The following is a 23,485-nucleotide window of genomic DNA, read 5'->3' as shown; positions in this document are numbered from 1 at the left end:
CGGAACTAACACCAAGAAAACCCCAACCTGGATAAAATTAGAGTCAGCTAAACTTGCAGCCAAAATGCAAAGAAATCTGAATACCAGCCTTCTATGCTGGAAAAATATTTAGCCGATTCACTGACTTTTCCATTGTCATGCTGTACCTCCCTGTTACAAGCGGGACTAAACCTTTCAACGCTACTGATTTCAAGTGAAGCTGCTCTTCAGTTACCCAATTTATCACTTTTTCTTAGGAATGACTTACCACCTCTTTTCAGACTGAAAAAGAGCATGCACACACATGTGCAGCTACATGAATTTTCAAAACAGGCACAGCAAAGGGCTGGGCTCGGTACTGCAGGCTGGGCTCTGCCTACCCTCCCGAATCCCCATCTGCTAACTGAATAGGTATTCATTCGCGTAGGGGGCTTTTGAAACACCCCTTATGGCTGCGTAGCAAGGGGCAGATACCCACTATAAACACCATTGTTTTGGAGCCCTCTAGTAGAAGATTCACACAGAGTTGTAGTAGCAGCCCTTTCAATGGGCAGTTCCCGTGCCAGAAGAAATTGCTGTGCTGGCAAATTAACAGTTGTGTCTGCTACAGAAATGGGAAGGAAGTAAGCTTCTAAGTGAAGGAGATGAACTTTCCTATTTTTGCTTTCTTCTTTTTTCAGCAGAGATCTGTCCCACATAACCCAACCAACAGAAATGCCCCTGGAAAGAAGTACTTCCATACTTAAATAAAAGTATGAATCAGGTAAGGGATCTATTTCTTTTGTAAGGGGAGAGATGCATTTTATGACTTAGAAGATCATCCAGTTTTCAGAAACCTAAATGGCAAAGATTAACGAGTGTGGAAGAGATCCTTAAGGCACTGATCCAGCCTAATCACCTGCTTTAATTGCTTTCAGATATATTCCTACATTAAGTGCATAAACGATTATGAGACATTCAAAGCCAGGGCTTACCACCCTTACCTGAGTGATCACATTAGAGTCCTAAACGAGACACCCATATGACTCCAGCTAAAACACACATAAATTTGTTTATGTGAACAGGGCTCTGCAAGCCCTAAAGCTGCCCACGTAAAATCACCAAAGCTAGAAATATATAGTGAAACTTCAAGCACCAACTTCAACACGAAACATGCCATGATTGTTTTACTAATGGTTTAGAACATCAACAACAAGGCCTCTTGCTTCATGCATGGGATCCTTGTTTTAATTACGTTGAATAGCTTGTTTTAGTTCGGTTTATGGGCACATCCTGTGCACTCTTGCACAGTTGAGTAATCCCATTCAATTCCAAAGGCTTATTTATGAGCATAAAGATGACTTAGAGTAATAAAGAGCTACACCCTTGTCGTTCCAGCGCTCACCTGCTTAGTGAGAATGTTATCATAATACAAACAATGAAAAAAAAAAAAAATCAGATTCCATTTTCAGCCATGCCTGAGCAAAGCACAACTACGCAGAGAAGGGTAAACAAGGATCCTCCCACAGCTTCCAGTTCCTGCACTGGTTCAAGGTGAGAGAAGGAAACTGGAACTACAGTTCACAGAAGAATGAAAAGTTCTTGTTTCACTGTGGATCCAAGACACATGATTCTGCCATTGTTTCTTTCATAGGAATGAAACACCTACTTTCGAATGCCATACTTCTGGTTTTAATGCTACAAGCATTTCTTTCGTTCTGATTTTATATCAGGACTAAATTATTATGCAAACTACCTAATTTTATCAAGGATGCTGCTTCGTAATATAATTTCAAATTCTGACAGATTACAGTTCTGCAGGAACTGGGCTTTTTAATCCTTGCTTTTGTTATCTTTTGTTTTACCCTTTATACCTACTTATGTCAGTGTTCTTGTTTCAACCAGCAATAAGCCTCCATGTCTCTGTCTTACTTTTTTTCCCTTGGAAAACACCCCTCTCCTACCCAGTTTTTCATCTTGTTTGCTTCTTGTCTCTCTCAGATGGAGGTTCTGCTGCAGCAGAGGACAGGTTAACATCCTGGGGTTAGAACCAGCTCAGAAGGAAACAGGTATTTTCCTGCTAGCCACAAACTATTGGGATTCTCCCTACACAGAGGCAATTCAGGGAGAGGCTCCTGCCAATATAAATCTACTTGGGCTGTGTGTGTAAACAGAGAGAAGGACCAGAGACTATGAGCTCCGGAGAGAGATTGCTTCCTTGTGATAAACTAAGCTAATAAGTAAGTTTTAAAAATACCAAGACCTCAAATGTTGAGAGCTTCAAAGAAGGATCAAGTTATGCAAAAATTGTGGGTGATATTTTGGGCAAAAATGTTACTTTGCATCTGCCAATTGCATCCTTTATTTGGGCTTCAGAGACTGATTAGAAGGAAATCCAGTTAAAGAACGAAGGAAGAGAGCAAAGGCCTTGCCTGTAACTCTACAGCTTACCCCTGCCAGTGCAGCACGCTACACTGGCATGCCAGAGCCAGACAGGGAGAGGCTGAAAAAGTCTGTCCCCTGATTTGTGCCACCTGCCAATGTCTCCTAACTGCTGTTAGCTTACAGCAGAGAGCTGCTGTTTCTGACTAGCTAGCAGCCTGAGGCACCCGGAAGAGCAAGGAGAGACTTCCTGTGATTTCAAATACCTGTTCTGCTTTCTTCTTGGGGGGTCATGCTGAATTTTATATTGAAGCTTTGGGTCTATCAGCTCTGTACTCTGAAAATACAATCCATGCCACGCCCAAACAATTACTACAGTTACCAGTCCTGTCCAGTCCTTGAATATTTCTCTCATGTATATGTCAAAAATCACCCATTCAATAGCCCAAAGCATTTACTTTGACATGGTACTTTTTTTTTTTTTTTGCTGAGCAATATTGTTAAATTAAATCGCCAAACCATAGGTCTCTTGATGGACAGCATTCCTGAAGATTCAACAGTCTTAAGACTGATTCTTAGCCCTGTTATTCTAAGAAGTTTGTATCTTTATATTTCATTCTGAGCATTTATTTTTCTTCAATATTTTGTTTTGTATTAAAGCTCACAAATTGAAATACAGCTTGGATCAATATCGTCTGTTTTCAGTTGTATCATAATGAAAGTAATCTCGCACGGTTTATACAAAAGACAACCTGTAGACCCCAGAAGAAATGGCTACTACGTCACCCGTGTAATGAGCCAAGCGTGTGTTTGACATATTACTCGGGTCTTACGGCTATAGATGCTATATAGATTAAAAATACACACTGCATTAAACAGGGTGGGGTGAAAAGGTTTTCACTGTGGTGGGGTTTTTTTGGTTTTTTGGTTTGCTTTTTTTTTTGTAGGAGTCGATATTAGCAGGAAGGGACTAAACGGAGGAAACAAAACTGGAGTCAGTCAGCAGGGATAAATAAATTTGTTGAAAGACAGAAAGAAAGGCAGACAGAAAGAAAGGCAGACAGAAAGAAAGGCAGACAGAAAGAAAGGCAGACAGAAAGAAAGGCAGACAGAAAGAAAGGCAGACAGAAAGAAAGGCAGGAAAAGGACACCACAAACCCCGGAAGAGTCTGCAGAGCCCGCAGCACGGCGGCAGAGCTGGGAGCTGCCGGGCCGGGGGCTACCATGGACAGAGCCCGCCGCGCCGCCCGGCCCCGGCCGCGGGGAGGTGGCGGGAGCCGGGGCCGGGAGCCGGGGCCGGGAGCCGGGGCCGGGAGCCGGGGCCGGGAGCCGGGGCCGGGAGCCGGGGCCGGGCTCCCAGCGCGGCGAGCAGGCAGCGTCCCCGGGCAGGGCAATCCCTACAGGGAAATATTTCTTCGTGCAAAAGTTCTAGAGACGCCGCCACCGGCGTCGGTACCGGGAAGCAGAGTTACAGAGCAGGCGGCCAGAGCCAGCGGGCGGTTTTATTAGCTCTGCTTCATGCTCTTTTATGGCGATTTCTGACTTAGGTCAGCCTTCACTCTGTTGATTCAGGGCATCCTTCGGAACACCTGCCTCGGAGCAGTTACCGCGTTATTATTAGGCGAGCGCAAAAGCCATGAAGTTCAGTTGCAATAAAATGTTAATAAAAAAGTTTATTGCAGGGTGTGTAAACCTAAAATTTTAAGTTAATCCAGAGAGCAGCTTACAGGCAACTTCAAAGGTTATTTTGTTAACCATAATTGTATCCTACTATTTACAATACAAAAGCTTTGTTAAATACATTTTGTTTGGGGCAAACTATTCTTCCTGCAGGTTGATCCTGTAGAAGGGGAAATCATGACCCCTCATGGATTTTCATTTTGGGGTATACAGTATACTCAACATGGGAATTTCCTATTACCAGTTTTGTAGCGTATTACTTCTGAAGGATGGTTGCCATTAACGCCTATTTTTCCTGGATAATGTGATGCTAAAGGAAAATCTGAAACGGCAATAGAAAAGCTGAAATGGATCATGCTGACACTGCAGTTCAAGTAATTTTTCAAAAAGCTCCAAAAGTAGAGCTAATATCTTTAAACAGCTCAGTAGGGGCCAGATGCACTGTTATTCAAACCAATTTAGTATCATCAAAACCTGAAACTGAACTCAGAGGTAGAAGTGAAAATACATAAAGCTGGTTAAACTATCTGATGCTGTCCATTACTAAAATAAAATGTTTCTTGCTCCAGCTGAAGATTTTTCTTAGTATCAACTTTCTCTCCAAAAGATTAATACTCAAGTAACCTCACCAAGAAGGCAGTGATCTTAAAAACAAATCAACCAAAATGCAAAAGTGCATTGAATTATCAGAACCAGTTTGCTTCATCTTACCGTTAAGATTTGTAACATTTGCAGGAAATGCAAACTGAGATTGATATGTAAGTGGGCCATAAGTTTTGGTGGGGCATGGCATTTCTCAGAATTGCCTCTGTAATATTTCCTTTCAGACAAATAGACACCTTGACTTGATGTTTTTCATTTACATTTCTCAAATTTTAGTTTTTGAAAATCAAGAGGATCCATCAAAATTGATGCTTTCATGAAAAGTGTTCTCAACTTTGATAATCTGTTGGGGTTTTATTTGAATAAAAATATTAAAGGTCTGCCACAAAGGAAGACAAGAAGCTATTTGTTCCCAATATTTGCTGCAGACTTTGAAGAGTCTTACTCAGTCTCGCCTGCTGATCCTCTGCATAGACCCTGATCCTGCACCACCATATATTTCAGGAGTGTCAGGGTCAGGTCCCTACATCATCTCCATCAATGTTGTCAAGGTGTGCAAGTGTAATAAATATGACTGCAAAACGCACCCACAGATATCACTTCAGCACTTAAGTAAGTAAAAGAGGATGAGTTTTTCCTCCCCTGCTAAGCGCCCAACTGCCACAAAAACAATGGAAAACCTCTGAACACTCAGCAGCTTTTGAAAACCAGAAGCCTGGCTTTAGACGCTCGTCTTTCATTTTTCTTATTTCTATTTTGGGGAATAACTTTTCATGCTCCCTGTTTTAAGAACACTTGAAATTACGACCACAGAGTCTCAATGGTAAGTTTTGACCCTCTGTTTTCAGTCAGGCCAGGATGATGCTCTTCTATTTGCTCTTCTTCCATTACTTGGAAAACAAAAGGAAACCAAAGATAGAAGTATTCTTTCCAGATATCACTTCCCCTGGGGGTGGGAATACTAGTGGAAAAACTATGAATCACTTTTTAAACTGTTGTTTAACCAGGCATACATATAGGTTAGTGCCCCCTACACACACTGCTATAGTTGAATAGCCACACACCCACAGCCAGGTACCCTTCAGCATTGGAGAGCATCGGGGAGGTTGTGGTCTAGGGCTGCCACAACAAGCTCCGGCTGCGGAAGTGCTGCAGGTGCAGGCCTCGGGATACCTGCTGTGGGGTTGTCACCCAAGTGTCACAGCAGCCCCGGGCAGGTGCATGGCAGTACTAGGAACTTCCTAGCACACTGCCAGTCCCTCACAGCTGCTTAAATCACACTGAACCATGCCCCAGCCCCTGGAGCAGCCCAAACCTACAGGCCAAGGTTGTGAAATCACCATTAAAGACACAGCACAGAGTCTTCACACCCCTAAATCCTAAAGGAGCCCACCTGAGAAATGGGTTCATTGCAGTGATACCTGGTAGCCTTTGCAGGATTTAGTAATGAAACCAACTAAAACTGCCTTTCCTCAAAACATGCATCACTCCTGCAGCCTCAGCTTTGAATACTGCTCGCTACGGTTCCCCTGGGGGGTGTCAGGGATGGAGTCAGCAGTCACAGGCAACAGCAGCATCCAAGTGAAGCTATCTTGCTAACCCTGAAGTTACAGCCAACAATGCTTCTGAGCTTTCGCTGTCTTTCTCAACAGGCAAACCCTGGGAACCTAATGGCTATTCAGAGCCCTTCTGTCCCAGTTTCCACCCTCACAGCACTAGACCAGTTTTTCAGGCTCTTTTAAACAAAAACATTTCAGGATATTCCTCAATGCAGAGAGGAAGTCACCAAACTGTAGGGTAGGGAAGAGGGTTGTTTGGAGGCTTTGCTAGCCAAGTAATAAAAGTGTAATTAATTTCATCCAGAAGTCTTTCCATGACCAGAGAAGAACCACATGAAAATTTGCTATGAGAGTATTTTTGCAAGACATTCTGGTAAGTGGTGCAACATAACAATGCCAGTCTGGCTATATTTACCACAGCTTCACTACAAGCATTGCAGCATGGATAATTTCAGAAAAATAACAGATATTCTTCCTACCCGAGAGGTGACCGAGACCAGTGGGTACTGAGTGTTCTGCACATCAGACTGTGCCTTACCTTCTTGCATGCTCTGGAAAACTACCTCAGGCCCATATTTGCACCCACACCAGAGAGGAAGCTCCAACAGGAGCAATGTCTGCAGCCTGCTTTTGGCTGCCTCACCTCCAGGTACTCCTCATCAAACTCAACGAGGGAACAACCTATGGGTCAGGAAAATTATTTTGCTTGCAGAAGCCTGTATCCAGGTGCCATCCTTCCCAAAGTGTTGCTCAGCTTCAACCTGCAACAGAAAACTCCACTCTCCTTCCCTCTCAACTCACCATGAGTAACAGGCTACATCTGGGGCAAGGCACCTGCTCTGCATCCTGCTTCCCCGGGTGTTGGGAAAGGATGAGCCTACCAAGAGGCACAGCCTGGGTGAACTATCTCTCTGCAGGCTGAATATCCTTTGCTTTGAACAAAGCCTTGTAACTGGAAATGCTTTTGAAGTGACTGGAAGAAAGTGCACGGTGCGAGAAGTAGAAGGGGGCACGCAGCCTGCGCTGCCCTGGTTTGGCCCTGGGCTCCTGTTGTCCACAGCAAGTTGCTTAACGTTGCTGGGCCTCGGGTCCTTCTCCACAGGCAGGATGATACCTCCCCAGGACACTGAGGAGTGGCTTAGGGACTGAGAACTATATGAGGAGCCCCTATATAAGCTTTCATCAAGCTTTCAAGTGTACTATTTCTGTAGGGTTGAGTACATAGTTATGAGAGTCCCCCTATAAATCATCACAGCTTGCCAGGAGTCAGGATTTTAAGGGACGTTCACATAACACTGGCCCTTAGTTCAGCATTAGTACTTGCATGGGAAAAATAAAATAATAATAATTAAAAAGAGTATGTGGGTAAATACAAAACAAACACTGAAGTGATAGCTTTTGCCCACAGCAACCGAAATCCAAAGAAAAGCAGATGTATGGAGGTATTTAGCCAACTTTCCATTGCTTTTTTGAAAACGGAGTACAAAAGAGCCCAGTGCCCGCTCTGACAGGGATCCCTGCTTCCCCTGGCTCCCAGCTTTGCTCTAACCCTGTGGACAGCCTAATCCCGCTCCAGTGGAAACCAGCAGCAAGCCTTCTCCCAGCTTCACCTCAGGCAGTAACTCTCCCTAAAAAACTCAGGCAAAAGGACTAGCTTTTCTGTGCTTAAAAAAAAAAAAAAGGCACCACGACCTCCCCCCCCTTTTTAAAAGGGAACTTTAGAGAAAAGGTGTTGCAGGGGACATAAATCGCGCTCGGCTCTTTCAGAAACTGGGCTGGTGGACAAATAAATAAATAAAAAAATAAGCAAGCCTGCCTCCTCGCACTGCTCCCAGGGAGAAGCGGGAGCAGCCCGGTGCCCGCCGGCCGCCGGGGGAGCGGCGGGATCCCTCCCCGGGCGGGATAAGCTATTGCCTGCAGCTGAGGGAGGTGCAGGTGGGGATGAGGGCACGGCGGCGGCTCCTGCCCCGCTCCCCGAGGATCGCTTTCGGGGTTTTACGGGCAGCAGGCGACGTCGCTACACGGTCTCGGGCTTATTTCGAAGTGTCCCCTGAACCAGAAAACTTTACACCTGGGAAGGGGGCGCGGAGTAGCCGAGCGCTTCGCCAGCGCGTCTCTCTCCCGGCTCGGCAGAGCCCCGGAGGAAGGAAGCAGAAGAAGTAAATAAAAGTTCCGAAGCTTGCAGAGTCTAACGCTGTCCCCTGCCTGGGGCCGGAGCTCCGACAGCTCCGCTGGTCCTGGTCGGGACGCACCCCCGGGGGTGCCCGGCGGCTGGCTGCGGGCTGGCGCCCGCTCGGGATCGAGGCGGGGTAGAGGGACCGGCCGCCCCCGGCGTGTCCCGCCCCGCTGCGCTGCCAGCGCGGCGACCACCGGCAGCGGTGACGGGCTCCTGCGCTGCCTGCCCGCCCGCGCCCCCCACGCGTGCCGGGGTCCCGCAGCGCCGGCGAGCACGGCGAGGGGCGACGTCCCTCCCGCAGCTGCCGGGCAAGGGCTCGGTTACTCTCTTAGCAAGAGGCTTTTGCAGCGAGCGCAGTTTTGCAGCACAGACCGTGCGTGGTGCGCTGCTCGCTGCCCATCCTGTGCAGCTCTGGCTTCTGCCGCGGGATAAAACTGTGCTGCTGAGCACTGGTTGGGAACAAAAAACCCCACAACCAAAGATCTTGAAACATAAAAATATGAATGGGTGGCTGGGGATGAAATGGTACGCGCTGAGCCGGTGGGATCGAGGGATTTGCTTGTCCCAAAGAGATCTTTTAAACAGCAATCTGACAAATCGAAGAGGGGTTTACCGTGCCGGTGGGCTGGGTGTCTTATTTCAGCGAGGCACGTACCATTAAAGAGGCACTTTTACACGTTCGCGGTGAGGCGACGAGGCATTAAAAGCTGCTCGCTCGGGGGGAAAACCCGCGGCGGCAGCGCTTGGGGAAAGGGTTAACCCGCTGGCCGCCCTGCCTCTGAAATGATGGTAAATTACCCGGCGCGTTCTCCCGGGGAAGAAATTAGACTTCAAAAGGGCTGGAGCCCTCCTGAATATATATCAAGCAGATGGGCTGATGCGCTGTCTCGCTGATGTGCAGTTGATTAACCGCCCCATAAAAGTGCAGCAGCCCCGCTCGCCCGCGGCGGGTGCGCGCCGCCGCCCGCCGCTCTCCCGGGCACCCCGGCGGCGGCAGCGCGCCTCTCCGGGGCTGCTGCTTCGGTATAGAGCAAGGGAGGGGGGGCAAGGGGGTCTCCGCCGCAAGGGACCGGGAAAGGAAGAGAAGAAGGGAGCAGAGGGGAAATAACCAGAGGGAAGAGCCGGGGGGAGGAGGGGGGGGGGAAGAGAGAACGGGGAAACACATTGGGGTGAAATACAAAGAGAAATCTCTTCATAAGCGGAGGGGATTTGCTCTCCCGCTCCCAAACCTCGCTTTCCCCGGCCGCGCTACACAGAGCCCATCCCCGCCGCGGCACAAGCTCCCATCGCAAGTCCCGGCTACCCGCCGAGCTGAAGCGGGTGCGGCGGGTCGGCACCCACGCACCCCGAGCATCCCCGGTTAAACCGAGCTGGGGACGAAAAGCCGCGGGGAGCGGCTGAGGAGCCGAGCGCTCCCCGCTCCCGGCTGCAGGACGGGGCAGGGGCGGCCGCTCCGCCGCCGGCGCCCCGCGGGGAAGCGCCGGCTGCGGCACCGGCCGGGGGGGCCGGGGACCCCGCACCCATCCCTGTAGCAGCTCGGTCAAGACGCCTTCTCCCTCCTCCCGGTCCTAAGCGGGGAGGGAGAATTGCACACGCCAGAAAGCCACCCATTGTAGCGTTTAAATGCCTCGCCGCTCAAACCGCCTTTGACACGCCTTGGCTGGGCTCCCAAAGGCATCCCGTGCCATTTGATAGCACTTCAGAAGAGGCCTCTCTTGTCTTCCCCGCTCCGGGGCAGCCTGGAAGTGGCCAGAGCCGGCGGAGGCAGGGCATTCACCGCACAAGAGCAGCGCAGCCAGCGCGGCCGCGCTCTCACCGAGCTCTCCGGGGGTGCAGCAGCTCTGAGAAAAGGACTTCGGGAGAGTCAGCCTGAAGTTAAACGGGGGGATGGCGGCAGGGCTTTCCGGGGCCAGACCCCAGCTCCGGGAGGGCTGCCGGCTGCGCGCCCCGGCCCCGCCGGACACCCAGCCCGGGGGAAAGCCCCTTGCAGCGTTGCAAGGACTTGGCCGGACCGGCCAGCTTGCCCCCGTGTCCCCGGGGAGCGCAGGTGCTCCTCGCCCCAGCCTGGGCGCTGCGGGGCTGGGCTGCCCGCCGAGCGGTTGCTCCCCGCGCCGGGCTGGCAGGTCCCCGCCTCGCCCACGCACAAGCCGCCCCCTCGCCCCTTCCCGCATTTTTCTCTCCCCGCTCTCCCGGACAGGCGCGTCCCGGGCAGGTGCCAGGGCGGGTGGCCGGACCCCAGGACGGCTCCTGCCGGGTGCCGGGGTCGGTGCCCGGGGGCGGCAGGGCCAGAGGCGGGACCACGCGTGCCGGGGGTGCACAGCGGGGCCCAAGGCGGGAGGTGCCCGCTCGGGGACGGGGCTGCGGGGCGGAGAGGAGCCGGGGCGCTTCCCCCTGCTCCTGCACGGTAGGCAGCGGGGGGTGACTGCCTGTCTCCATCCCCGCTGCAGCGGCTCGGACCCCTGTGAGCGTGTGCACGCGTGTGCGTGCGTCCACGCGTGTGTACGCCTGTGCGCCCGTGCGTGCCGGCCTCCGCGTGGGCTCGCCCGTGCCTCTGTGGGCGCCCGCCTCTCCGCGCTGTCGGAGCAGACACGCTGGGCCGTTCCTGCGTATCCTCTCCTCCTCCTTTGTCTCCCTTTCTTTGGCTTTGACTCTTTCAGGTGCCCCGGCGGTGCCCTCGCGTGCTGCTGGTTGCTGGGAGGTGGCGTGGCTGCCACTGCGCTGCTGTTGTGCGAGAGGAGGGAGGGAAGGGGGCTTGAATGCTGGCTGTTGTGCTCGGCTGGGGTTGGGGGGCCGCCGAGGAGGAGGAGGAGGAGGCCGATGATGATGATGACGGAGGGGAGGGGGTGACGATGGAGCTCACCGCGGGCGCGCAGCTCCCTGGGGAGCCGCCTGAAAGGCCGCTGCGCTCACCAGCTGACAACGCGTGCTCCGCTCCAGACACGGCGCACCGCGGCCGGGAGCGAGGCCAGACCCCCCCTCCGCCCCCCGGACCCCCCCATTGTCCGCCCCATCGCATTGTCCGCCCCGCTCTAATTAAGAAACACTGGCCCCACGGCCAGCTCCCCCCCACCCCCCCGTGGTCCCTGCGCTTTTCTGGTCTCCCCTCGCCGGGTTTAACCCTTTCCCCCCCTTCTCTCCCTCCTCCCTCCCCGAGGCCAGCGGTTGAGCAAACAGCAGCCGGAGAGCTGCAAGGCAGCGATGCGCTCCGGCCGCCGCGCTGCAAACTCGCCCCCCGCCCCGCCCCGCCCCCGCCGCGCCTCGCCCCCCTCCGGTCCCCCGAAATCCCGGCGCTAAACCCCTCCGCCGAAACGGGCGGGCAGATCCCCGCACCGGAGCCCGCGGCTGCGGTTTATCCGGCGAGCCGGGCTGAAAAGGCAGCGGAGCAGCCGTGCGCCTCGCACAAAGGCGACCACCTCCCCTAGCCACCCCCCCCCCGGTCGTTTTGCACACCCCGGAGGATATTTAGCGTTCAGCCAAAATTTAACGCTCGGATAGTGCGCTTCTGGCTCGCCCTTTCCAAATAAAAGCCCGTTTAAGACGATAAAACCCCACGAAGCAGCAAAGGGGGCGAAACTGCTTCCAGGGGCTGGTGCGCGTCCCCGCTCTTGTTAAAAAACTTTGCGCTAGTCTATACAAAACAAACACTGTCGCAAGCTCAATAAAGCGATTTATCCATCTTCATTACTTAAAGAAATGTTGTCTCTTTGTTTGTTTGGGAGATATTAAGCATGCTTAGCTTGCAACACATAGTTGATTCCTTTGCTAGTATCTTGGATACTTGGATCTGACTTTGGAAGGTAGGAGCTAATTGCTAATAATGGAGAGAAAGGAACCAGCCAGCATAGCGGGAGTGGCCTGGCATATGGGGAATGAGCAGTCTGAAATACTCAATATTCAAGTTTCCAAAATATTAATGAGATTATAGCAACCTGCAGCTATACGTTACAGCTTGTTAACGGAGTCTAAGGGAGGGGGGGGCTGCCAAGCGGTTGTTATGCAAACTCTATAGCTGAACCTTAAAATGGAAATGCGGCTGGGTATCTCTTTCAAAGAAGTGTTTAAGAAAAAAAAAAAGAAGAAAAAGCCCCTCAGACAGCCCGTGCTGCGCCGTCGCTGCGAGCACCACCGGCGCCACGCCGTGCGCTCATCTGCCGGGGGAAGGGACCCCGTCCCAGGGAGCGGGGAGGATTTTGAGCTGCGCTTTTCAACCCCTTCGCGTCTCCGCAGCCGCAGAGGCAGCGCCCGGGACGGCGGGGCCGAGGGAGGGTGCGTGCACCCCTTCAACCCACGGCCGTCCCGCCGGCATCGCCGGGACCCTCTCCGCGGGGGGCTGCCCCGACCCACGGCGGCAGCCGCTTCCCCCGCGCTGAGCACATACCCAAAACAAAACAAATAAACAAAACATCACCCCCAGCCCCCCCCAAAATTGGTGCTACTGTGCTCCTCCGCATCACTCCCGTGCTGGGAGCCCACGCGTGCTCCCTAAGAAGCGAGACCGGCTGCCAGGGCCCAGAAATAAATGCCGTAAACCAAAGGTGACCCACCCCGAAAAAGCCGGCCGTTTTTAGGACGGGAAATGACCCTACCGATGAACTTTTCACCCTGCGGGACCGTACCCCGCCTCGGCAGGTACGGGGCGGCGGCAGCGGCGGCCGCGGGTGTTTGCGGCGGGCCGGGCAGGGCGGCAGCCCGGGGTTACCGGGGGGGCAGGCGCCCGGTTTCTGCAGGGGAAAGCGACACTCTCACGGGCTCCGCTCCCGCGGGGGCTGCTCGCTCCCGGCCGCGCCTGGTTAACTGATCGCCCCTTAGGCCCCCCCCGGTGTCACCTGCTGAACCCAGCGGGACCCCGGCACCGGCACGGCTCCGGTTTAGCCCCGGCTCTGGTGTCACGGGCAGGCTGGGCAAAGCGTCAGCCCCCCCCGGCTTTAATCCGGTTGAGCTCAGGGGCCACATCCTGCTCCCCCGGCGACCCGCCGCGCTGCTCGCGTGTCCCAAAACCCCGCCGGCTTTCCCAGCCCTTTCCGCACGGCTTACGGCCCCCCCCGCGAGACAGACGAGGCTCCGTGGGGGCACCCGCTCGTGTCCCCGCCCGGGGCGGGGGGCGAGAAGGGAACGATGTGACTCGAGCGGCGGTGCGGGGCCAAGCGGCTACCGAGCAGCGCCAAGCCCCTCACCCTGCACTTGTTGCAATTACCCCGGCTCAGCTGGGAACGGCGGGACGGAGATGGGGCCCGATCCCGGCGGTGCAGGCAGCGGGGGCAGCCCTACTCCACGCGGGACACAGACCCCCCGGCCCCGGGCTCCGCGCGGTTCCTCTGCAGGGAGCCGGGGCGGCGCGGCCGGCCAGCTCCCGGGGGCATCGCCCGCCGGGGGCTGTCCCGCTCACCCTCCGCCGCCGGCTTTGGACACCATCCCGGCTCGGGGCGTGCGAGGGGAAAAGCGAAACCCGACCGCGCTTTCAGGCTGGTTTTGGTTTTTTTCCCACGTTTATTTGATCTCAAAAAAATTTTAAAATTAAAATACATAAAACAATGGCAGCTGGCTTTGCTAAAATTAAAATAAACGATTCTCGTCGTAGAAAAGGGTTTTTTTTTAAAAAAAAGAGAAGCAGAAATAGTAGCACACACTCCATAATAAATACGTTTTCTATTACCACAAAAGCAAAATAAACGGACATAAAAGTTTGACACGACAAAACTGTTTTCGTTTTTAAGAGAGCGTTAGGATTAAGTGGCTTAATTAAATATTCGTCTCCAATTGGCAGTTAGTTTGTAGCTTTCCTCTTGAAACCGCATCTCCAGCCGCTGATAAAGTGCTTGCGCCAAGTTTCCCCCCAAAAGACGCCGACATGGTGCGCTAAGGAAAATCCACCTTTTCTCCGCTATTTACAAGACAAGACGGTGCGTTATTTACATTTGTGTGGGTGTGTGTGTCCACAGCAATACGACCCAGGGCACGATCGGTGTCCTGGAAGACGCGGGTGTCAGCGCGGGTGCACGCCCGGGTGTGGAGGGCGCCGGCGGCACCCCCGCCCGCCGGCAGCAGCGGCAGCAGCGGCAGCGGCGGCGGCGGCAGCGGCGGCAGCGGCGGCAGCAGCGGCAGCAGCAGCAGCGGGGCCAGACTTTTTTCTGGTGCATCAGCTGCTGGCCGGCGCGCAAGCCGGGCTCCGCGCTGCAAGGTGGCGTGTTGGCAGGAGGGAACGACAACGACTTCTAGGCAAAAGAAACTTTAGAAGTGGTAACTAAAAATAATAAAAAAAACCCCAACCAACCCTGACAGATAGGGCGGGTACAGTCACTCGCTAACACCCTGGACAAACCGAGGAGCTGCCCGCGGGTGGGAGAAGAGGGGGCGGATTTCAAAGCGACCGAGGGGAGCCGATGCCACCCGAGACGGCGCGGCGGCCGGCCGCTCACCCCGCGGCGGAGTCCGTGCTCCGAGGGGCGGCCGCGGCCCCGGCCCCGGCGCGGCCCGGGGGAGGTGCGGGGGGGGCTGGGGCCGGCGCCCCCGCCCTAGCTGGCCTCGTCCGAGTCGCTGTAGTGGGAGCGGGGCGAGAACTCCCCGTCGCTCCTGTGGGACCGGGGCGACGTTTTGCTCCTCTCCTGCGGCGGCTGCCCGGGCTGCGGCATGAGGAGGGCGGGGGAAGGGGCTCTCTGTCCCATCAAGGCGCCCTCCGCAAAGGAGGGGAAGTGCAGCGGGTCGAGCTGCACCGAGTAACCCCCCGCGGCCGGCGGCGGGGGGAAGCGAGTCCTGCCGTGCCCGGGGGGCGAGGCTCTCGACGGCCCCGGCTGCGGCGCCGGCGGCCCCGGCGGCGGCCCGGCCCCGGCGGCGCAGGGCGGCTCGAAGGCAGCCCCGCGGTGCTCGGCCTTGCCGGGGGCGTCGGGGGGGGCGGCGGGGCTGTGCAGCAGCTCGGCCAGGGCGCTGATGTAGATCTGCGCCATCTGCAGCGTCTCGTACTTGGAGAGCTTCTTGTCGTTGTTGAAGGAGGGGATGACGTTGCGCAGCTGGTCGAAGGCGTGGTTCAGCCCGTGCATCCGCCGCCGCTCCCGCGCGTTGGCCGCCAGCCGCCGCTGCTTCTGCACGCCGCTCACCTGCGCCCGCAGGCCGGGCCCGCCGCCGCCCCGCGGCCGCCCGCCGCCCGCCGCCGCGCCCCGCGCCCCGCCGGGGCTGCTCCCGCCGCCCCGCGCCGCGCTCCCCGCCTCCGCCGCCTCCTCCTCCTCCCCGGGCAGCAGGTAGCGGGGCGAGGCGGCGGGCAGGCGCGCGGCGCAGCACACGCCCAGCCAGCCCGGGGCGAAGCCGCAGCCGCCCGCCTCCGGGCCCAGCGGCGGCTCGGGCGGCCCCGGCTGCCGGGCGCCCTCGGCCCAGGCGCCGCGCGGCAGGCTCATGGCGCTAGCGCGGGCGCCGCGCGCCCATGGGGGCCGGGCCGGGCAGGGCAGGGCAGGGCCGGGCCGGCTCGCGGCGCTGCCCGCCCGCCTCGCGCGTGGCGGCCCGACGTCTCCGGTGTCGGCCGGGCGCCGCGCCCCCCTTTAAGGAGCGGCACGCGCCGGGGTCCCCCCGCTCCCCCTCCCTCCCTCGCGCCCCACCCCTCCCGCCGCCCGCCCTCCACTCGCGCCGGTCGCGTGTCGGCGCGGCCAATGGCGCGCGCGCGGGGGCCGGCGCGTGCGGGGAGCCAATGGCGCGCGGGGCGCGGCCCGCCCGGCGCGCGGCGCGGGGGAGCGGAGGTTGGGGATGAGGGGGCGGGGGGGGGGAGCCGGCGGCACGCGCGGGCCCGCCCCGCCCCGCCCGGGGAGGCGCGCGCCTGGCGGCCGCCCTGCGCGCGGCGGTGCGGGGGGGAGAGGGGGGGCGGGGAGCGCCCCGACAGCGCGGACACCCGCGGCGGGCGGCCCCGCCGTCGGCGGGAACCGGCGCCCGCCGCTGCCACCGCTGAGGACGCTCCGTCGCGGCCGCCGGCGGAACCACCCGTTTCTTTTCCCGCCGGGCCCCCGGCCAGCCCCCGACGGCCAAACCCCGGGGGCTCCGGCAAATGCCCGCCTTGGCGGGCACGGCGCCCTGCCTCCCCGCGCCGGGCGGGGGTAGCCGGCGCTCCGCCCGGCGCTCGCTGCGGCCGCCGCGGCGCTGCCCGAGCCAGCGGCACGGAGCGCTGCCGGCCCGGGCGCGCTGCCGCGGGGTGCCCCGGCGGCGCCCCGGCAGCCCGGAGCCTGCAGGCGGCCGCGGATGCGGCGCCGCGCCGCTTTGCGGGGATGCAGCCGCCACGCTGCCGAGTGCGTGCCCTTGATTTCAGCGCGTCGATCCCAGGGACGCGCGGGGAGCCCGCGCGGGACCCGGTAGGTGAGAAGCGGCGGCGTTTGCAGCCGGGACGGCACATGTGCGTTGCACCCGGAGCTGCCACATTTTCGGCAGGGTCCCGCTCCCCCGCGAGCGAGTTCTTTTGTTCGGCCAACAATAGCTCCCCAAAGGTGGTGAGAGGGAAGCAACTCCGTGCACGCATCTTAACGTTCCTTCCGAGCAGCCTCCCCTCCTGCCACCACCGCCCGCTTAAAGAGGAAAAGTGGAGGTTTACTCGTGTGAATAGGCGTGTTGAGAACAAAGTGATGGGCACAGTATGAGGTAGATATGTTTTTTCAAACGTGAATGACTCGCAAGCCGAGGAGGGAGCGAGGGAGCGCAGCAGCTCGAAGCCATGCGGCGGTGACATAAAGTGAGCAACCGTACTAGTTTGTTAGGCTGGCCGAGCGCGCTCGGCGCATTGCAGGCGCCTGGGGCCCACCTTCCACAAACCAGTGGATGTTTTCGAGCGCACAGGACGTTGGTGGTTTGCGTTCTTTAAAAAGAAACGGACGCAAGCCTTCACTATTCTTTTCTGCTTGCAATTATGTTTCGAAGGCAAAGCTGCTGGGTTTTTTTGCCCCCGAAACAAGTGGTCATTTTCTGATCAAAATGAAAATGTTTCTTTGGTAAGAAAGATGAAAAGGAGCAAAAGTTTATGTTTGTGCTCTGTTTCTGTGTGTAATCCATGAAGTTGGCAAGCTATCTATTTGTATCCGGCCGCAACTTTTATAAGCTCCTATCATTACCACACACACATAGATGCTTTTATAATTTAAAAAAAAAAAAAATCCTCTCTCCACCGTGCTGAACGATACTATTTGCCAGCTAAATACCCAACCCTCCGGCTTTCCTTCCTGTCCCCAGGCACCGCCTGTTCTCTCACCCGGGCCCCGGTGGTACAAGCTTGCTTTGCAAGGTGCCCTGCTGTACTCTCCTCCCCAGGGTTAAGCCTGTGCGTCCCCGTTTCGAGCGCCGGGTGCTGCGGCTGCGAGCTGCTCAATGCGAGGACCGTGGGCCAAAGCTTGGAGATGAGCGGGAGCTTTGCCAAGCGGGAGCCGCTGACACGCGTTTCCAGAAGCCTAGCAAGCTCGCAGGCACGGGGAGAGCGATGATGGTGCGGTGTTGAAGTCTTAAACACCTCGCTCCCGGCCGGTGGGCCACGGGGCTGTTGTTCCCTGACAGCAGGCCCAATCCTCCAGCCCACAAGCCACCCGCTTTCCAAGGCCGCCTGGCCAGGACCCCAGGTATGGAGGGGAGCAGCGTCCCACTAGCATCCCGCGTGGATGCAGGGCGACTGGTGCCCGGGAGGGGCCCTGGCCTCCAGGTACCCCATGCTCCTGGCAGGGCCAGGGCTCCTGGCAGGTGCTGGGGGGCTTCCCTTAGCAGGACCACAGTGATTTTAAGGAGCACAGGGGAGATCAGCCGCACACCCTGGCACGCTCCTCAGACGGTCAGCCCGGCTGAGAAACACTACCAGCTGCTTATTTTTCAAGCGTGTGTTTTGTGAGCGCGTGCTTTGAAACTGGAGGCATTTGAGACTCGGTTGGTAGTTTGCCTGTGAAAGGGCAGGCACAAAAAAGCCATTTTTCCCACCAACGCCACTGCTCAGAAGGGTGAAGAATATTTCACTGAAACCCATTGCTCTGCGTATGCCCGTATCTGCTGTGTGCGCACATGCACTCAGAGTCAAAGTCAAAGGCGAAGGGTGGTTTGCGTCAGCGCTGGGTTTAGCTCTGCTCTCCCAGAATAAGATAAATGTAAGTGATGAAGAACTCCTGGGGCTGGCTGAACTCATTTTGTATTCAACACTGCCCGGCCCTTTTCTCTTCCCTTTCTCCCTCTCTTTGTATGTTCAAGCCTACTTGAGTTTCTTTTTTTCTTTTGTAGAAGTTGGTTCTTTTGAAGCGGTTCACGGCACGCCCTGCCGCAAAGGGAACTTCACGGGAGTCGGAAACACAGGCACACCGGTCTGAAACACTTACTGTACAATAGCAGGAATGTAGGAAGCCTTGAAAATGAATCTGCTCTCTCTAAGAAAGTGTCAAAGCTTTCAGAGGAAAACAAACTGAACTTATCCCCGTATCTTTATGCAGATTTCCCCCCGCTCCTCCATTCCCCCCCCCAGTCTGGTTAAGGGCTGAGGCAGCGACTCGGGGTCAGGCACATATTAGTGTTACAGAAAAATGGGTTACAAAAGGGGGGGGGGGAACAGACTTGCAAAAAGCCTCCTCTATCATTACAGCCAGAGACATTTTCAAAGCACACAAAGCACATGGGTCAGCACTCAGCTTAATTGTACTCAATAGTCTAATTCCTCATTCAATCCCACTGCAAGATCAGCCGGCTGCTCTGCAGGCATCACCACCGCTTAGGAAGTATTTTACTCCTTCTCTTCCCTTTCCCCACTTTCTCCACACATTCTCCCGATTCCTCCCTTCCTTTTGAAAAGCAAGGGGGACCCTCTCCGTGTCTCTCTCCCAGCTTGTGAGCTGGCCTTCAGGCAGTTAAATGCACGAGTGGATAGAGACAAAGTTGTGAGTGTCGCTTACTGAGGTCAGGTAATCCTTGCTGAATCCCAACCGCAACCTGCCCACGCCTCCAGCAAGGGGAAGGAAGGGGGATTCCTGCCCACCTGGTGACTGACCTGCACCCTGGAGCGGCAAACCCCATCTAGAAGCTACTACAGTGAGCTACAACAAACACATAAAGACAACGTACAGCCTGGCAATTTTCAGTCTCATCTACTGCATCATCAGAATATTCACCCAAAGAAAGTGTTCATATTTACATTATTCAGAGCAAGCGAGCTTAAAGCAGAGGGGGTCCAGCAGCAAGTCTTCCTTAGACTCCTCCTATGATCAGTGCCTGATGCTTTACTGTCAAATGTGTTTTAAATACACATTAGAAGTGATGACTGCAAGGAGTGCAAAAGCCCAGGTACCTGGGACATCACTACAGACTCCAACATTTGTGAAACCTGCCCCTTTCCACTCGTGAACAATCAGGACCACGTTGCTGCTGAAGCAGACATGCTCTCATTTCTGCAGAGCAATCTTCCTGGGCAGATCATTACAATTACCTGATGTCATTCGCCTTGACTCATTGAGGGTCTATAACAGTAACTCCCATTTCTTGGTGACATTTACCCCCGTAAAGATCTAGCGCAGACCTACGCTCTGGGCCCAACTCCGCAGACACCTTCTGTTGTGTACAGTTAATTCTAGTGCAAGTACTCCCACTGCCTCCACAAGAAATGCAAAGCATCGCTGTAACAATACTTGCCTACCTCCTGGGGTCATTGTAAGGCATAACGAATTCAGCTTTGTAATATATTTGGAAATCTTATCTATAGAATTTATACCTACATACACTTTGCCCTTTATTTAAATGGCTATAACTGTTACTGAAAATTTAATTTATGTTCTTATTTTAAAAAGAAAAAGCTTTATATTCAAGGAAGCATCGCTAATAATAACAATTTTCCTTTGGTCACTTTGTTTTAAACACGTTCTTGTTTTTACACTCAGCTTGGCAAGGAGTTTCCTCTAAAGTTGCTAAATGCCTTCATTCCCACCAAAGTCTCTGAGAGTGGAGGCACTTCTCAGCTGTGGGACACTTTCAAGAACCAACACTCAGGGGTTTGCAGGGCTGTTGCCATGCCTGATAAGTACTGCCATTGCCCCAGATGATCAGAAGACCCGGTTTGGAAGGCAGCAAGCAGTTTCCTCCAGTCCTAAGCTCGGAAAGCCTGACCGCAGAGGTCTGCATTTGCTTGGTTACTGCTTCTGACAGTAACTGTAACCCAGAGAGCTGGTAATAGCTCAGACAGGCAGCTTTTGGATAGGATCTGCGTTAGCAAGTATGTCTCAGAACTAAGCCCTTGGAGGAAGAAGAGTTAATGACTTCAAAAAAATTATACCCTGCACAGAACTGGAAGCTTTTCCTTGCAGTGCAAGACTGCTTTAATGCAATGGAAACGCTAGTATTCTGACGCTAGTGTTTCCCAAGGGACCTGTTTGTGTCAGATGGTTTATATCTTCCCCCATCCTTGATCTCCTCATCTCTTTAATAGCGATGTTACTCCAGGTGTAGTTTGTTCACCCTTTGCAGCAGGAACAATTTCGTTGGGCCTGTGAGCGCTGACACGCACCACCCACAGGTCCATCGTTTTAGTCACTCTTGAAATGAGCACCAACAGAAGGCTAATAACTGTCTCCTGCTTAAGACATCGCATGCTAGAAAGTGCTTTAAAACAAGTATTGTTTAGCATGCTTTCATTAGGCTGTTACTTAATACGTTTTACTGATACAAATCACTTAACCAAGAAAACGACCAGTGCCATCAACAGTTTTACAGCATAAGAACACCACTTCATCTGGTTTAAGATGGGAGAATTAACGTCCATCCATCCATAGAGAAAATATATTCCCTTCAAATCACATCTTGCTCTCAATGGCTCTTGCACGAGAGCCCAGGGAGTACTCCAGATTTCTAGGCACATAGAATTGCTGGTATTAGTTGTTTGGGTTTTTTTTAAACTGATTGCCACAGCGTTCCCTCTTTCACTGTTGCTTTAGCCATTGCACAGAGTATAGTCATAAAGGTTTGCTTTGGGAAAAGATTCTAATCATAGGCTTGAAGTATAAACAAAAAATTCAGCTTGCAGACTCTCTGTGGCACAGTAGTAACACATTTCAGTGGACAAGTGAGAAAAAAAATAACTGTTGACGTGTAATCAAGAGGAAAAAAGGAAAAAAGCTGACATCTTAAACAGTCTGTGTTGCCTCTCAACAACAGCGTTACTAGAGCAGTAACCTGGGAGCGTGGGGGGTGCTGCTTCAGTTGTACTGGGCCTTTGATACGGGGTTCTCACATCCATCACCCACAAAGCTCTTGGCAATTAGGCGGCCGTGTGCCTGAAGGAGGTTTCTTAGTAGTGGAAATGCCAGCCTGGAATTCGAACCTTTGCAGGCCTCCCGAGGAGAGAAGGTCTCTAAAATGCAAAGAGTAAATATTTACAGTCACAGAAGCCACAATAATGCAGAGAACAGTGGTCCCTCTAAAGAGAGAAAAGCAAGTGAAAGAACCCAAGCTGGTGCTGATCAGCACTTCACATCAGTCTCCCGGAGCAGAGAGTACTTCCCCACGAAAGAAACACTTGTCAGCCAAGAAAAAAATACTACCTTGCCATCCATGGGAAATCCTCCTGTTTAATCCCTGGCAGCAAAGGGCACAGGGGCTTCTAGGAACAAGCAATTTCCAACACAGCACAGCACCAACACAACTTTCAGGAACTATCCCTGTAAAAGGCCGTGAAAACAAAACCTTCTGAAGACATCTTCATCTGCTTTACTACCTCATAAATTAGGATGTCTTAAGAATTTCTAAATACTTGTTAAAAAAGTAGAACCAGAATAATTATTTTTTCTCTTTTTTTTCTACATGGGGTTAAGACACACATACATCCCCCAGCACAGAAAGGCTTTAAAATGCTCTTAAACAAATCCCGCGTATGACAAAAATTAAGCATTTTAAGAGGCTTTGGGGGCATCTCAAAATGCCGAGCTGTGCAGAAGACTCTTTCCAGTCTATGGGACAACAGACAGCTTCAGCGGAGCGTTGTTCGCAGTGCCTGCGACGGGTGTCCTCACCGGTTGTGTTCAGAGACAGCGATGCTCAGTTGCAGTCCTGTAGCTCTTGAGAAGCTGTTCTCTGGCAGCAGGCTTGCAAAATCCTGCCTGCGGCAAGATCTGTACCTCTGGCATACCCCCCAAGCTGCGTATCTGTTTGCTCCGGAGCTGGAGGAAGACTTGCTATAGTTCGTAAGCATTGACATTTTCCAGGCAAGTAGGATGTTTTGAACTCCGTAAAAGTTTTAGGAATTCCCACAGGTTGAAGCGTAATGTTCATCTGCTGTGTGCAAGAGCGATGTTGAGGCAGAAGGCGAGGCTAGACACAGCTGATGGCCTGCTGAGGCCAAGCACTTGAGAGCTTTCATCAGGAACCCCCAGTTTTCACTAGCCTGTGTGTATAGCTCTCGCAGTTCATGTGACGTCCCCAGTGCGCGTCACACGAGCGTGTTCAGTGTGAGAACCCGAGTGGCTCGCCTTTGGGCAGAGAGATGGCAGGAGTAACCACCACCCCACCCTGCCTTGTTTGTGAGCACAAAAAAACACCTCTTGCTTCAGCGTGGCTGTTGCATCCATGCCACTAGAAATTGTTTTTGCTGCAGGCCTGCGTGCATTTGCAGCCCGGTGAGAGCGCGAGGAGACAACATCTCGCCTGGAAGGCAGCACGCAAGCCACGTCCAGCAAGAGCTGCTTTGCTACAACAAAAGCCTGGTGTCTCCACGGGTCCCTCCGTGCTGTGCCACAGCCTGCTGGGCTGGCATGCAGGCATTTCTCTCCTACCTCTCCCAGCAAGATGGGTCTCGCCGGCTCGGGGCACCCGCTTTGGTGGTGCACCCACTTGGCGGGCACCATTTGCCAGTCGGGCGCACGGAGAAGATGCCCGTCCCAAAGCGTCACCCTCGTGAGATGGCGGCGAAGCCCACCGACCCGTCCCCGTCCTCCCCCCGAGCCCCTCGGGTGGGGTGTGCGCCCCGGGGCTGCCCCTCTGCCGGCAACAGGTTGAATATTGTAGGTGTGGGCGATTAAAGTGTCGCCGGCACAATGGCGGTCTGTGTCCCATTCGCCACGCCCGGGCTCCTCTTTGGAAAGCGCACACAAGAGGTGACACGGCGCTGGCCCCCGCCATTATCCCGGCGGCATAGCGACGCGGCCCGCCCCGTCTCCCGGGA

The 23,485-nt window shown here is 54.7% G+C and overlaps 1 protein-coding gene across 1 annotated transcript; it reads right to left on the bottom strand.

Moving 5' to 3' along the window:
• Window positions 1-14,870: 14,870 nt before the first annotated feature.
• ATOH1 (atonal bHLH transcription factor 1) lies at window positions 14,871-15,743 on the bottom strand. The gene has a single exon (XM_072863065.1). It carries the CDS (start codon window positions 15,741-15,743, stop codon window positions 14,871-14,873), a length of 873 nt encoding a protein of 290 aa, XP_072719166.1.
• Between the last annotated feature and the right edge of the window lie 7,742 nt (window positions 15,744-23,485).

The sequence above is a fragment of the Ciconia boyciana genome, chromosome 5 (genome assembly GCF_034638445.1).
Source record: "Ciconia boyciana chromosome 5, ASM3463844v1, whole genome shotgun sequence".
Taxonomy (NCBI): domain Eukaryota; kingdom Metazoa; phylum Chordata; class Aves; order Ciconiiformes; family Ciconiidae; genus Ciconia; species Ciconia boyciana.
The sequence above is the reverse complement of the archived record's forward strand: the minus strand, read 5'-3'. Positions and strand labels throughout refer to the sequence as shown.

Coding starts and splice junctions, on each gene's coding strand:
- ATOH1 (XM_072863065.1), bottom strand. CDS start 15,743: ATGAGCCTGCCGCGCGGCGCCTGGGCCGAGGGCGCCCGGCAGCCGGGG.